Below are 15,583 nucleotides of genomic sequence, written 5' to 3'. Positions count from 1 at the left end.
TCTTTTGCTGTGCAGTGCTTTGTGAACGTGCAAATGTCTGATGCACCACAAGAAAGTGGTTGGCACCATTTAAAAAACAAATTATGTAAATAAGATGACAAATCAGAAAAGAAAAAAGATTGTCATGTATGTCCATCAATCTCGGTGCACCTCGCCTACTTGATATTCAGATTTATAAAACTACCTTAAGAACAATGAAGTACAAAAACAAATGGGTTACTGTTCTCACCACATCTTCACAAATGCATATTTCAACAAAGGGAAAAGTAATTGACCAGTGAACGGAGTACTGTAAAATAACATTTAAAGCAACAAAACAAACTCTGAAAATCAAAATGAAACTCACATAAATTAGCCCAGAGTAGTATCGGTCCTTCAGATTATGCAGCACAGAGGCTTCATTTAAACAGGTAAGTTCTGCCATGTCTTCAACTTTGGAGAATTTTGGAGGGTTCATTTTCTGGATATCATCCTTGTTGACCATTGCCTTTTTTCCATTCTCCGCCAACTCGACCACAACTTCATCCCCACGCTCTTCCTTGATGCTGGCGGCCTCAAAGCCATGGCGTTCAGATGGGATCCAAACCAGCTTCTTGGCCGTCCAGTCAGCCTGCGTGGCAGGATTGTAGACCAAGTCGCGGTCCACAAAGAGATAGCGCTCCGGATCTTCCTGTCCCATGCGTTGTGCCATTGCTGCTACCAATGTCCAGTAAAAAGATCACCTGGTAAGATTAGAACAAAACAGACTTTAGTAAACAGCCGAAGAAAATATTCCAAGTGCAGGCACGTGCAAAATAGGCAAACGCTGAAAACATGAAGAGAAGATCACATTCGAAGGGGGTAATGGTGGGGGGAGCGTATTCGAATTGTTTGCTCCTATCGATGCACAAAAAGGTGCATTATTAGGTGCCTTGGTTCAGAAACGGGTGCTTGTTACGCCATAGCTAAGGCGACCGGCTAAAAGATTTCTCAACCATTTGGCTGTCACATTGTTACAGAAGCCTCTTCCAGATTAAAAATAAATAAATAATTTTAAAAAAAATAATCACAAAGTGGCCCAGAACTCTGCAACTCTAATAGCGATATGCACGGGGTTACCCTTGATCCATAAGAAATTATTTACACTCAGGGTGTGAATTTCCGAAGAGAAATATCATCCATTAAGTTTACAAATGGTGCCCCTCAGACCCCCACTCCCCCCCTCCCAACAAGAGCCCATTTCACTAATCTGACCATAGAGAGCAAGGCTACTCTGCTAGATGAAGGAGGTAATCTAATGACATGACTGCTGCCATCAATGCCTGGCACACGATAAATCAGACCAAAATGAAATCATGTAACTATATGCTACCACATAGACCCGAGAGTACTCAGCAGGCAGATTCCTAGTACTGATTAGCAAAGCTAATTAGCCAATACATGCAATCCCACATTGGCACCTCTGCAGTATACATTAGCAGCCGTGTCCCGTATAAACATCTCAGGCAAGAAAGCACACGCATGGAAACCGGAATTACCGTCGAGACGAATTAGCCAGGCTGTACTGTATGCCAGTCAAAGAACGGTTCGTCTCCCACATATTTTAAATATGGGAAAGTAAAAGAAATGTAAAAAGTGACACGTCAACTATGCTATATTTTGCATCAGGAAAGGCGAGATGAAATCCTTGCGTCAACGTTATTTACAGTCACATCTTGAAACAGATATTCATGCACTACCTAAAAGACCAGCTAGCAATGGGTGGAACTGAGCTCAATGATGGAATTGCCAGTTCAGCTTTGAAAGCTGGGGATATCCGCAAACGCCCCCCCCCCCTTTGGATTACGTGGAGGTGGGATTTCTTCTATAAAAGAGGGCAATACCGCCGCCTTCAACTCTCCCCGACTAGAACAACTGAGTACCACATAGTAAAAGGGGAGAAAAGTTACTCGTTGATAAACTGCTGTTACAAAATCAAATGGACATTCGCCGCATCATTAAATGACATTATGGAGCTAAAAAGTAACATGAATTAGTCCGACGACAGGCCATGCAGCACAAAATAGCCAAGGGTTCTTATTGGACAACGGTGCAATAAAAGTGCACAAAATGGGGGGAGCGCCACGGCTGAGAACAAAGCCAAATAACTTGTTCTCCGGGATAGTTCCACCCAGGAAGATGTACTACAAGATTTTAGCTCACTGTGCCCCTCACAAATGAGAAATATCCACATGAATATCATTCAGTAGCGCGGACAGGGACAGTCCCAGCACCGAAACACCAGGCAATTCTACTCTGAGCAGCAGTAGCATCAGCAACCACAGACACGGGTTTCAGCCTTCCTGGGCATCATCAGGCATCATCAGTGGCGTGATGCTCTATCTCTCGACTTTTGGACTACCTTTACTTATTCAGGATTAAACGGACACTTTTTCGCGAAAATATGTGCAAGCTCCGTGATTGAGAACGAACACGGCCAAATAACCTATTCCATGAGTGGTTCATTTGTAAAATGGTTTACAACCGGACAATGAGCTTGCGCTCACCCAGCACAGTATTAGACAAATGGAGTTGGCTGGATAGAAAAAGGCACATTGGTTTGGTCTGCATCTTAGTGCTATGATGGAATCCAACAAGGAACTTGGAAGCATTTTGGAGGGCAAACAATAACATTTGGAAAAAGCAGCATTTATTACACTGTCCATGAAAATGTATCTAGTTGCATCTCAGAATGGGGTGGTGTGCTCTTCATAAGAGTACTAAGGACGTAGGCACAAGACACATGCAGTGAATGGGAAAAGAACACACTCATAGCACTTGGAAAGGAAAGAACATGGGAAGTACCTGCTGGGTCGGCTTTCACCAACCCTCCAATGAAACCTAGAAACCACACGGTTTGAAATTGCAGGAGCTAAAACCATCTCCTGGGTATCAGCTAACACCTGGTAGGCAGGAGCTACCGGAGATAGTACCTAGTGCACCACAAATTTAACTTTCACATGAGACAAACTTTTGTCCAATACTGTATGATATATTGGCCTAAATGTGTGCCCTAAAACTTATTTATAAACATTCCCAAATATTCAGTTATTACCTAGGTATGTTTGTATGTCACCAGCTGGCCCGGGCAGTAAAAGTAGCGCCTGTTAGCTGCTGATGCCAAGGTAACCAGACTCTCCTAGGCTAGAAGCAAGAGCCAAGTGTCTCCAAGCTCCCAGCAATTTCGAACCGTGAACCACCATTTCAGCCAGCCGAAGAAAGGAACAGGGAAATAGTGGTTTTAGTAGACAGAACTTAAGAGTCTAGCTAGATACCAATCAAGGGCTACAGTCTATAAACAAGCAGGGAGAGTACAATTTAAATGAGTGCTTTGAAGCTCTCAAATGCCATTTTTCAGATGAATAACAAATTGTAATTTGGGGGGTACCATAACTAAAAATATTGGTGTCAAAATCAGCACACCTGTTGAAAGATTTTAAGAAAGATTGCAGAAACGTCTAGCTGGCCCACTGTCTGCATCTCTAAGTTGCTGGGGGGCAGCCATGTGTGTGAACACTATAGATCGAGCGAGGTCATCTTAATTAATCAGGACTTCTAAAGGACATGATGTCTAAACTTCCATCTTGACATAGTCCGACTGTTAGACACGCACTTTAAACTGCCCATAAATCAAAATGTAACCTTAACAAATACACCAAGAAACAGCTTTGCCTTTGACCAATTCTGGCCGCTAAAAAACGTGTATAGAATTCCACTTTATAGCCAGCTAGAGGACAAGTGGTGGCAATGTGGAGTGCCTGTACCTAAAACACTCATCAGCCCTCCACTCTTTCATCATCTGTAGCAGGTTTGCTTTCGGAGGCAAAGAGCACACCCACTGTGTGAAAAAGGGAAGAAGGAACAAAGCATTTTCAGCTTTGTGGAGGTGGGACTAAAAGCCGCAAAGGAGCTATTTCAGAAAAATCAAATGTTAGTTGTGGCAGAACATATGAAGACATCTGCACACATCTTTCAAAATAATCTGAATTCATGATCATGTGTGAACACGGAAAACGCTCAGTGATATAATCTGTTATTCTAAAAGTTGACCATGTTGCAAACTCAATGACATTGCTCCCATGTGGACTCGGTGAACATTTATCAATTTAGTCTTTGACTAAGGAACTGTTCCACAGCCAAACTTCAGTTTCCATTTAATTACCACAACAACGTAATGCAACAGCTCCAGAAGCAGATATAGACAAAAAAAAATAGAATGGGACTCTCACTGAACATATGAGTAGCATCACCCAGAAAGAGGTCTTTATTTAGGTACGATTTAAGGTCAACTTTAGCAAATACATACGTGTTGATACAAGGTTTCTTGATTAAATAGTAGGTGTAAGCTGCTGAGCAGAAGCCGGCAACAGATTGACTGGCGGCTGCTATTTTAGGGAACTGGAGGGGTTTATAGAGTTCAGTGACGCATGCTGCGTCAGTCTGCTTTCGGCCAAATTTAAGAGAAAGCATGTATCAAACACATTATCTTAGTGTGAAGAAGTAAAAAGACGTAGAAAGAACTTCTGACGCACGTGTGATATAGGAAGGTGATGCAGCCGAGGAGCAACCCACCCGCCACTCTGCTCTGGCCTCGTCAGCACAACTCCAGGAGAAGGCCTCATTGGAAACAACGTCCATTCAGAGTATCTCGAGCAAGCCACAAAAAAAAAAAAAAAATTCCACTGGGCACGGGCCCTTGTAGAGTGATAATTCGCTACTGGCGAGGAGTAATACATTAGTGGTGTGCTTTAGAAGACTGTCATTCATGTAGGGGGCAAGCGTCATTTTATGCCGGGTTAGTAGTAAAAAAATAGTTGAAAGTGAAAAATCGCAGCTCTTACTTTGAATCACCAGCTTCCATATCCCGAGTACCGTGCTTTTACACAAACAATGGCAGAGGAATCACCTGCTGCGTTTTTCTCATCTCTTAACTAAAAACATTTCAATTCTAGGCCATGTCATGACACATCATGGCCGAATATGATGGCAAGTCATGAGTCATATCTGACTACTACTAAACCCATGGCCGAATATGATGGCAAGTCATGAGTCATATCTGACTACAACTAAACCCATGGCCGAATATGATGGCAAGTCACGAGTCATATTCGATACTACTAAACCTAGTCCATCTCCCACCTTACCCAACATCAGACCTGACCACACAGCGTAACTCCCCACACAAAACGACCACCAGAACCACCACACAGCACATTAAAGAGATCACCACACACACACACACTTCTCTTGAATTTGAGGCACTTGCTCTCAGACCACGCACACAGCCCCGATGCTCAAACACTTCACAGAGGGACTTAACCATATAAAGAGCACAGGTACCAAACTGCGTAGGCCCAGGCCACAAACCATACACAAACAGAGCCAGTTTTCTTGTCATCTGCAAGTATGAACACAACAGCAAACCAATATTGCACTGCCCCCACTATGTTCTGCCCTTTCACCCAAAGACCTCACAGCATTGAGACCAGGAAAATGCCAGCAGTTGCTCTATATAAAACCCAATAATATGACACCTTGCCAGAAACCCTGGAATTTCTAATGAGCTTCCAGTAGGATATTGCTAGTAAGCTCCCAGCTTGACATTACCTAGAATCTTGAAATTCTCCATAAGCTCCCAGTAAACACCTAATGATACATCCCAGTACCGAGGCCATTCACAGCAGGCACACAATTTACATCATCCCTGAATACTGCGCGTTTGCACAATGCAATTATACTTGCAGTTTAGCAAACCTAAAATCTGAGGAACATACCGGTAAGCAATGCTATAAGGTTCTGAACCCCATCACACTAAAAATTAAATTTTAAAAAATACATTCTATGTGGGGGGAGAGGGGGAATTGGTGCATGGGGGGGGGGTAGTACCCAGGAGCCCATACATTTTTTTTTATTTTATAGCACGCTTAATACCAGACCACAGTCTCTAAGCGCAGGACCTGGAATTCAAACTTGTGTTTTGCGTTGTCTTGCTGGGCTATCCTCCTAGCCAACGGAGACCAACTTCACTATTGGCACCTAAAAAGAGCAGTGGGTAACCACCAGATAGGTCCTCCTTGTGCCCTCCTCAATCATTCTTTGCCCTAAATTCAGCATTTCATAGCATATGCTACCTATACTCTATGGCCTCTAAACATTCTAGATTACTTAAATTACCCAGGACTACATTTAAAATCTCCACAGATCATGTTTTGTGCAACACAATGTTACCCTGAATTGCTTCAGATCACCGAGTTACTTTCAATTATGTCTTTACACATTTCCCCACTTTGCCTCAGTCACATATATGCCTCCCTTTTTATTTCCTTGTCCACCAATGTAGTCCTCATATGATGCCAATTTGGCAGTCGCATGAATTCTCAGATCTACAATTTCAGTATCCTGCAAAGAATAAAAACCCCAATTCTGCCCCCAGATACCGCAATGTGCAAGTTGGTTAGAGAAAACCATATGTTCTGGTCCTGTGAGGAGATTTTGGGAAGAAGTGGCTCAAATTATGGCTAAAGTGGAGATTAACCTGGACGTGAGTACCCCCTGTGCATGCCTTTGGGGGGAGGGGTGGTTCCTTAGGCCTTGTAGAGCTAAACATGTTAGCAAACTAAAGGATCTAGCGTACATACTGGCTAAATGCCGAATAGCGATGAGCTGGAAAGTGCGAAAGAGACCATCAGCACATGTATGGTGGCAAGATCTAATAAAATGGGCGAATGTGGATGTGGAAACGGTGGTGTGGCAAGAAGCCAGGGGAAGAACTGAGGATACAGAGGATGGGGGGGGGGGACTAGCTGCCTGGAGACAACTGGCAGCTGAACTTTCTATACTGGACCAAGCAAGTCCGGAAAGTAGTTAGTCCTGGACTTGGGGCGGAATTGTGGATTAGGCAAGAAACAGACTGGCGCAGTTTGATGTAGGCCGGGTGAGTTACGGAGGAAAAAAAAAGAAGCTTATAACTGTACGTGTACGTTTATGGTGATCAAAGGTTTGCAAAGATGTATGGTTATATGTTGAAAATCAATAAAACGTCTTTAAAAAATAAATAAATAACATTTTTAAAAAGAAGATAGATGCTGCATCCATCTTGCCGAACTTAAGATGTTTGGTTTCGAGATAAAGCATGTAGGCGTTTGCGTAGCTGGGGGCCATTGTCGCCCCCATGCTGGTTTCAGATAGTTGAAGACAACATTTCTTGTCCAACTTTTAAAAAATGTATTCATCATTACTAGTTTCAAAAGCGTGAGGTCAAAAACTATGCCTGCAGTGCATGTATCAGATTTTAATAAGAGCCACTCCGGGGCTTCTATTCCCGCTTTGTGAGCAATGCTCATATACAGGGAAGTGACATCGATGGTGAACAGTATGTCACGTCCTTTTATGAATCTCGTATTGTCCAGTATAGAAAGGAAGTGCATCGTATCTTTTATATAGATTGGACTATCCTGTATGAGAGGTTGTATAACCTTGTCAAGATATTTAGCCAATGGCTCCAGTAGACTGCCCGTGGCTGCTATAATAGGCACTTGCCAGGCACAGCCGCAGTGGTATTAACTGGCAATTGAAGGTAGCAGGTGAAAGATGGAAGTACTTGGGAATCTAATGGTAGTGCCTGGCAAATGCCCAATACTTTATTCACAAGCCAAAACTGTTGGCTTTGTCAATGCTTGTTTTCAACAGGAGTTCAGTAAATGACAAGCAGAGTGCTTACAAAATCGAGTGGCTGAAGGCAGACCTGGTTTAGACATGTTTATTACACCATTAGCGTGTTTACAACTCCGATTACGTCATTAACACTCAAAAGACTACTTTGAAAAAACACTGGCAGGCCCTTTGAGTGCAAAGTTTAATGGCAATGCTTGATTAAAGCAAGCTCAAAGAGTTCCCATGAGCAGGTGTTTTGGGTGGGGAGAGGCAGGAACTGGTTGGGAATGGCCATAGGGATAAGCATGGCTATGGGCAGTCAACAGGTGGGCAAATAACCAAACGACACTTACAGCTTGTGAGTCCCTCATTAGTATTTAGCTTAATCTTTTGGGTAACCATGGGTATTGTATTTAGATTAAATTGTAAGGCTGGCCTTCTAAGACTACCTCTCAGCACCCTCCACTACATGCCCTACTCTAAGACACTCTGCACAGCACATCTGCCATTAGAATGCAGCGATCTCCCACGATAAAATCCGGCCTAACTGCACACAACTTAACACTCTTGAGACCACCTCTGTTCACCCACCTACCCACTTGCCAGCTCAACATGGGTGGCTTGCAAGGACTTCGCGAAACCTACCTACCTTTGAATTGGCTAAAATGCTCTCTCTCCAACTCTCTCTCCAACTCTCTCTCCAACTCTCTCTCCAACTCTGACAGATATCCCATACCTGGACTTCGGTCCCCAAGGGAGTTCAACCTACAGTGCGTTTGTACCATACCAATGGTTTAAGGAAGTATACAAATGCCCATTACATATGCCAATCCTCCTCATCCAAAACTGTAATGCAATAGTTTAAGCTTATAAGTGTCGCTTGCAACACCTAATAGCCCAAACTAAAAACATGTTCCCTAACCTACCAAAATGAGTTTAGAAATTATTTGAAAGAACGTACACTTTGCAATATGGCAACCCCGCAACCTAAGGGCAAGCAGGCTCAACAGCAGACTACTCATCCTGTAAATCCGGGGACCTTCTGGGCTTGAATAAGTGCCAGATAATAGAATGTACCTACAGCCTTAATTCGAACATGTAGGTTCCAAAAAACCAAGAGCAATATCTAAATGGCTGACTTCAAGAGGACCCATAGCTTTGCCGACACGCACAATTCGGTCTACGTCCAAATGAGTAAGCACGAGCAAGAGGAACATTATGGTCTGTTATCTTGCATTTGTAGAGCGCCTCCTGTCATAGTTTATGGCCTCGAGGTGCTTTTGCCTGTCACAGAGGCAAGTGAGGACGCAGGGAGGGGGTGGGGGGCGTCGGAGAGTCGTGAAAGAACATTCGTTAGTGGTGTGGTGGAGTCAAGTAGGGTTAGAGAAGATGATCAACGTGGTAGACTGAAGTATGCAGGAGAAACAGAGCCAAAAAATAAATATATATAAAAAAATAAAATAAGGGGTTCCACAGTCATCCGACACAAACACAAAATCAGCTTGCTCCGAAATATAACCGAATTCCTGAAAAACAACTATTTCTTCAAGGGGTTATACTTAGTGAACGTGTCCTAAACTAAAAGCGCACTAGGAAATAACATGCGGCATACCTTCCTAAAATACATTTCGACTTGCTGAACCGTTATTTTGTAGTATTAGAATAAAGTGACACCGCTTCAGGCGATGTGTCAGGGTTGCCATGGCAATACCCATATACAGTGCGGAATTCAGTACTCGAGAAATACCACATTGGCGCGGGACAGGCAATGTACAGAAGGAGAAATGCTCCTGGAGCAAGCCAGGGGGTGGGAGCTCTACCGTCGGGACGGGTGACTCGGTCTGACTACATGCTTCTGCCGTGGCATGATGGAGGCCAAAGGCGTCCACCACAGGGGTGTTGCTAGGTCTGGAAAATGTCAGAACTGTTGGGACTGGGGGCTAGCTGGCCCTTTGTTTGTAGCTCCTGAGATTCTATCCGGGGCTTCAACCAAAAGACCAGGCGCTACAGCCCCCCTAGTCGCCCCCTAGCAACGCCTTTGCTCCACCGTCCAGTTATACTCGCCCTACTCCACGGAGCCAGCCACTACTTTTTCGAATTTCTGAATAGGTAAAAAACGGCGCGGACTAGTTCTGAAAGATGACCGCAGCTTACAGCGATGTGCCAAAAGCGTGGGCAAAAGAGACTGCTGGACACTGCGAACGGAAGCGTCGAGGAAGAGAACCACTCCCCCCATCACTGCTCCTTGGAAACGGTGCAGCTGTCACTTGCATCTACTAGTCGCCTTTCTCCCGCCCAACGGGGAACCTAAAACCAGTAAAGTAGCGCCTTTGATGCATCAAGGCGCAGTTACTTTACCCCAAACACGGCCGGGGAGGGCAACAGAAAAATAAATAAATAAAAGAGTCTACCTCTTACGCCAATCCAGATGAAGTGGACCTGAAATAATGCTCAAAAGCTGACGAAGCAAAGCCACGAGGAGCTGGTGTGTCAGGGGGAATTCCTCTCCTGTTACACACTGGGTCCAGGGGAGGATGGTTCTGGCAGAGCGGGCTGCTGCTGCGGCGGCTGTCAGCCGGGTGTCGGGTTCCCTTTCTTCAGAAATGTCCCAGCAGCTGGAGGGTCGGACGTGCCCGGAGCTGGGATGCTGGCTGCTGCTGCTGCCGCCTGTGTGAAGCTGCCGGCAGTGGAGCGGGCTCTTTTGTTTCACAGGGGGAGCGCGGGGAGAGAAAGTGTTGCAGAGCTGCTGGGGCTCGAGGAGGCAGGGCCCGCCCACCCAGACACAGATACCACAGAGAGAGAGAGGGCATTCAGGGGAGGGGACGAAGCCCGTTTACCGCCCACCAAGCCACACATACCAGAGAGAGGCATTTAGGGACGGGAAGGGGGCACCTTCACCAAACTGCCGCCCCTGTCTAGAGACACCAGCAGCCCCTCCTCCCCCCGCCCACCACAAAGGTAACGTGCAAACTCCTACTCGTTACTTGCTATACCCACTGAAGAGAAGGGGATAGCAGGCCCAGTATCTAGTTTACTTTTACCAAATTCGCTAAATTCACTCCACCCTTTCAGTGTAATTTGCACCCAAAATCCCCGAACTTGCCCTACAAGCACAACCCTCAGTCCCACAGCGGGATAAACATCGTACAACTACTTTCTTATGGATGGTTGCCTCCACTTCAGGCTGTCTTGTTCTAGGAGTGCCCTTCTCACAGCATATATATAAGCTCGTCCCTTGTACCGTGTATTTCCCGTATGAGCCTGGCAGGGTCTTTCTTATCAGAGGTATTTTTTTTACTCCCACGGCCCTGCCCAGGCACGTGGATCCAAGACCCGTTCTGGTTACCCATCACTGGGCTGCCTAGAGACTTTCCTGAGCCTCAGCACCTATATTTTAGGCCTTGCATGCTGACTACAATACCCCAGAAGAGACCCCTCCCGCTGGATACAAGAGCCAAAGGAGATGCGGCCTACAGAAATTGGGACCATGGTCCAGATGTTGCCTGAGAAATGGGAGATTTTCTCCAGATGAGGTATTGGGAGTGGTGTGCGCTGTTGCTCGGCTTCCTCCTTTTTAGATCTCTTGCTTGGGGCTGTTCTTATACTACAAGCACACTGCAGGCATACTTTGTACTTCGCAGCTTTGAACCCTAGTTGTCGGTTTCTAGAAAACACCATTACCTATATTGGCATTTTTTGTTCCTCCTATACCCCAACCGGTTTAAAAAAATAAATAAATAAATTAAAAAAAAAATCAGACAAAGTGGAAACAGGCCTAACATCATGCTGAACGGTTATCACTAGTGCTTAAAATATGGTATTTCAGGTAGAGTGTGAGCTGTGCACCACTCCCTTGTCCCAATCAAGATAGTGTAAAAACAAACAAATATGCCCTCTTTTTTTTCCTTCAGTTGACACTGGGCGTTTACAGTATTCTAAAATCCACTGGAAAGCATGGGTTACCATGCTGACCCGCCATCTACTGGCCCAGATATACCCTTGTGAGAGTGCACCAGGATTCCACGGGTTATACATAACTGGGTTTACAAAAGGAGCACAGTAGTTCGCTTAGGCTGGGTGGACATTTTGTACAACGTTTATGCCGGACAGAGAAGTAGCCTTATGAAGCTACATTTTCGCTCAAAAGGAATGCACAGAAACATTGAAAGAACACCCGCCCCACCCCCACAATGAAATCAGAAGATCACTGTTACATCAACCTCACTCCTTTCTTTTGTGTTGAGCAACTCAGCCCCACCACCCCATGGTGATTTTAAAGTCATGCAAAACAGGTTATGGTTTTGGAATTAATCCTAACCTCTGGCATTGCTCTGGACAACCGTCTAAACCATTGTTCTTCACCTGCCAAGCATTTACAAAAGGGGAAAGACCATATGCATATCGGTCTTGGTCCCAACCCAAAACTGGCAGTCCAGGCGGAACTGCTTGGTCACATCCCTTCTGCACAGGACCACAAGCATCCCCAATATATTTCAGTCTAGTTTTGTTGGGCCTCATCAGTGAGGAGTAGCTTGGGTCTCTACGCCCAGCAGGCATAGGACCCATGTCTGGGCATACCCGTCCCACTTGAGGTGACTTATGCCTGCTGGTGTGACTTATGAATGCTGGGCCTAGAGACCCAAGCTCATATTTGGGGATGCTTGTGGTCTTGTTCAGAAGGGGTGTGGCCAGGCAGTTTGAGCTGGACTGCCCCTTTTGGGGTGGGACCAAGCCTGATTTGCATGTGGTCTTTCCCCTTGTGTAATGGCTTGGCAGATGAAGAATGATGGTCTGGAGGGTTGCCCAGAGCAACGCCAGAGGTTAGGATTCATTCCAAACCTTCCAGCCATCATCACCTTTTTTTTTTTGCGTAAGGTTTTAAAAGTCATGCATCTCCAATGTCTACATTTTTGTGCCCTACATCCTAATCCACAGAGCTCGAGCCGAGATAGAGGTCCTTTTTGTTAGCATCTCTATCGGAGTTAACTTTCATCGTGGCCTGAGGATTACAGTGTCATTACATGCATTAGAGTTGGTTAGATAGGTCAGCGAGTTAAGGGCTCAACTTTTCAATCTGCAGTCACAAGTTCCAATCCTGGAAAGCCCCGCCCTTAACCCCACCAGGTCTATACTATGAGGAACACCTTGTATTACAGCACTTCCAAGCAGGAGGAGTCTGCCACAAAATGTCACATAATATGTGATATTATAGGTTTGAACTTGGGGTGGTGGGGGGAGGGGTACAGTGGTTGATGCTTTACGAATATAAGCATAAACCTGTTGCCTGGATTGGCAAAGCAAGGGAGAGGGCGGAGCAGCCTGCTGGACACAGTCTTCATCACTCATTCATAATGCAGCACCACTAGGCAAGGTCTCCCATGTGCACATTGAAAATCCACGAGCCCATCATGTAACTGGGTTACCAATCAGTAGCTGGTGACCAAAATTCTGGTTGCTTCCACATGAGGCTACCAGAAGGTTTCAGGATTGCCGGTGGAGGGGAAGGTGGCATCTTCATGGGATACTGTCAACCAAGTAGAAAACACCCCGAGAAGCAGGCAAAAGTCTACTATCCGCATGGTGAGTCAGGTTGTCCCTTAAATTGTTGACAACTTTAGAGTAGACCAACGTTTGAGGAAGGTGGACAAAATGGCCCCACTATGGAGGAGGAACTGCCACTGTAGACCTCCGTAGGTTACTCCTCCAAGAAGGGAGCTCCAGTATGAAGGAAGTTATGTAGTATATGTGGAGTTCCAGCATTAAGGAAGTTATGCGTGACAGGTCTGACAATCGGACTTAACAGGGATGAAACATGTTCAAAAGACGAAACAGGAATTTAGCCCAGGGAAGATCGCTGTGAAGTAACCTGGAGCGCAAACATGGATTGGGAAATAAACCAGAGCACTATGGAAGAGAGAAATAAAGATTGCAGCAGTTGAGGACAATAGTCATCAGCAGCTGGACAGGGTTGGAAGGACATTAGCTGCAGAGGAAAGGGGCACTGAGCAGGAAGATCAGACATGGGGTCAACCACGTCATCCAACGATGACGGACAGGACAATAGGGGCTGTCCCGTTTGGAAGAGGAGTAGGACAGGGTACAGACAGAGCAGCAAAGAGTCATGGTATCAAGCTGCAGCGGGAAAGGCGGGCAACGGGACTCAGCTGGAAGGGGGGGGGTGCACACATTAGACAAACTAAGGGAATCGGCACAGAGGTGGCCCTGAACAATTCATGGAGGTACAATGAAAACATTACTAGGCATAAGTGCACAAGACGTAAAGAGACTCAGGGTACAAATGGGGGCCAATGAAGGAAGCTGGCACAATAGATCACCAAGCACATGGGAAGAACAGGGATGAGATCAAAGGGGATACTGAGGCACCGGGATTGATCTGCAGACAGCACTAGAAAGTGGAGCGGGGAGATGGATAAGGATGGGGGAAAGACACGGTTATGAATCAGCATGAAAGATTCCATAGTGATGCAAATGCTTTTTATATGCACGTTAAATTGAGTGGCAGGACCTCCCGCCCCTATCGTGCCCCTCCTTTGCACCCTTTCACCTCCTATCTACACTGTGTCTGCCCTCTACTAATATTTTACTCCCATCCCTGAATGCTGCAGTTGTCGCCCACATTTCTCCATCTAAACATCCACCATCTCCGCCTCCCCTGCTCCCGTTACTCACAATGTGCCTACACACATGACTCATAATCTCTTCCTTCCCTGCTACTCCCAGTAACACCCGAGACGAACTCCCACCTCCCGATCCCTCCAGCGGTTCCTTCTTCAGATCCCCATTTCCACCGTTACCTTTCCTCCGGTCGAACACTACCAGCTCCGCTGTCACCGCCGCCTCTTACCAGGACTAGATCCTCCCTCTGGCTCTCAGATGCACCCAAGCCCGACCCACTCGCCCCCACTCACGCGCCCACATTACCCACTCCGATTGGGCCTTCGCAGGAATCAACAGCCAGCATTGGTGAACACAGCTGTCCGTTACGTCTCTCATCTTGGTCCCACCTTTCTTAGCTCTTAAACTGATGGCCTGTGAAAGCTAGCGGTCTCCGACATGTCGATCAAGGGAGGTTCTTCGGGCTCATTGGTTAATAGCGTAGCCATGGCGTCAGGGAACGCCCTTTGCACGGGCTTGTTAGGGTAGGTTGAGCTCAGGTTTGGGGGCGGCAAGCGTGGTTGCAGATGCGCCCAGTGAGGGGCCATGTGGAATCTGCAACAGCCTGATGCGGGGCAACATCATAGCAGCGTGCACGGCACTGGACAGGCAGACATATATCCCAATAAAAGTAACAATTCCAAACATGTATGTTTAGGAGACAATTAACATAGCAGAACAAGTATGATTCTGCAAACAAGGGTATGTTAGCTAATCATTTAGAGAAAACATCACACACAGATGCTTCTAAAGTACCTGTTTCTACAACCGTCAATTAATACCACATGTACACCAAATAGGCGATTTTACAGCTATTGTACCTTTCTATGGTTATTTCAGCAGAAATTATACAATTCCTCGTGCATTTGTAGCGACGTAATCCGGTTATACCAACATTTCTATGCAAAGTAGTTATTGCTACAGCTATGAGTGTGAGGAATTCGACCATCTACACATCTGCGCTCGGCTGGGATTTTTTTAACATTTTAAATTAAATTGAATAATGGTAGATCAACCTCTGGAAAATGTGTGGGGCTAATACATACACATTTACCTACTCACGACACAACATATGCATAGACCCGGGTACTCTGGGATCTGACAGGTGGAGTACACTAGGCATCTTCAGAAGAGGGAGGGCCAAACCTTCCCCTGCCATGGCCAGCCTAATTAACTAACAAAGGCTTCATGGATCCACCCATTCCTTTTGTTGAGCCCTGTAGCTGGTGACAACATC

The 15,583-nt window shown here is 45.8% G+C and overlaps 1 protein-coding gene across 2 annotated transcripts in view; it reads right to left on the bottom strand.

Moving 5' to 3' along the window:
* MYH10 (myosin heavy chain 10) overlaps positions 1-14,572 on the bottom strand; it is a 1,173,511-nt gene extending 1,158,939 nt beyond the window's left edge. The window contains exons 1-2 of one of the 2 annotated variants that reach the window (XM_069654592.1): positions 14,487-14,572; positions 347-722 (exon numbers count right to left, since the gene is read on the bottom strand). In XM_069654592.1, coding sequence (XP_069510693.1) covers positions 347-691 — 345 coding nt within the window. In that variant the 5' untranslated portion in view covers positions 692-722; positions 14,487-14,572. Of the gene's footprint in view, positions 1-346; positions 723-10,082; positions 10,364-14,486 lie in introns of those variants that run through there. The other variant, XM_069654593.1, reaches the window with a different exon arrangement.
* Positions 14,573-15,583: the final 1,011 nt, after the last annotated feature.

Source organism: Ambystoma mexicanum, chromosome 3q (assembly GCF_040938575.1).
Source record: "Ambystoma mexicanum isolate Mex_15411 chromosome 3q, UKY_AmexF1_1, whole genome shotgun sequence".
Classification (NCBI taxonomy): Eukaryota; Metazoa; Chordata; class Amphibia; order Caudata; family Ambystomatidae; genus Ambystoma; species Ambystoma mexicanum.
This window is presented reverse-complemented; position numbering and strand designations above follow the sequence as displayed.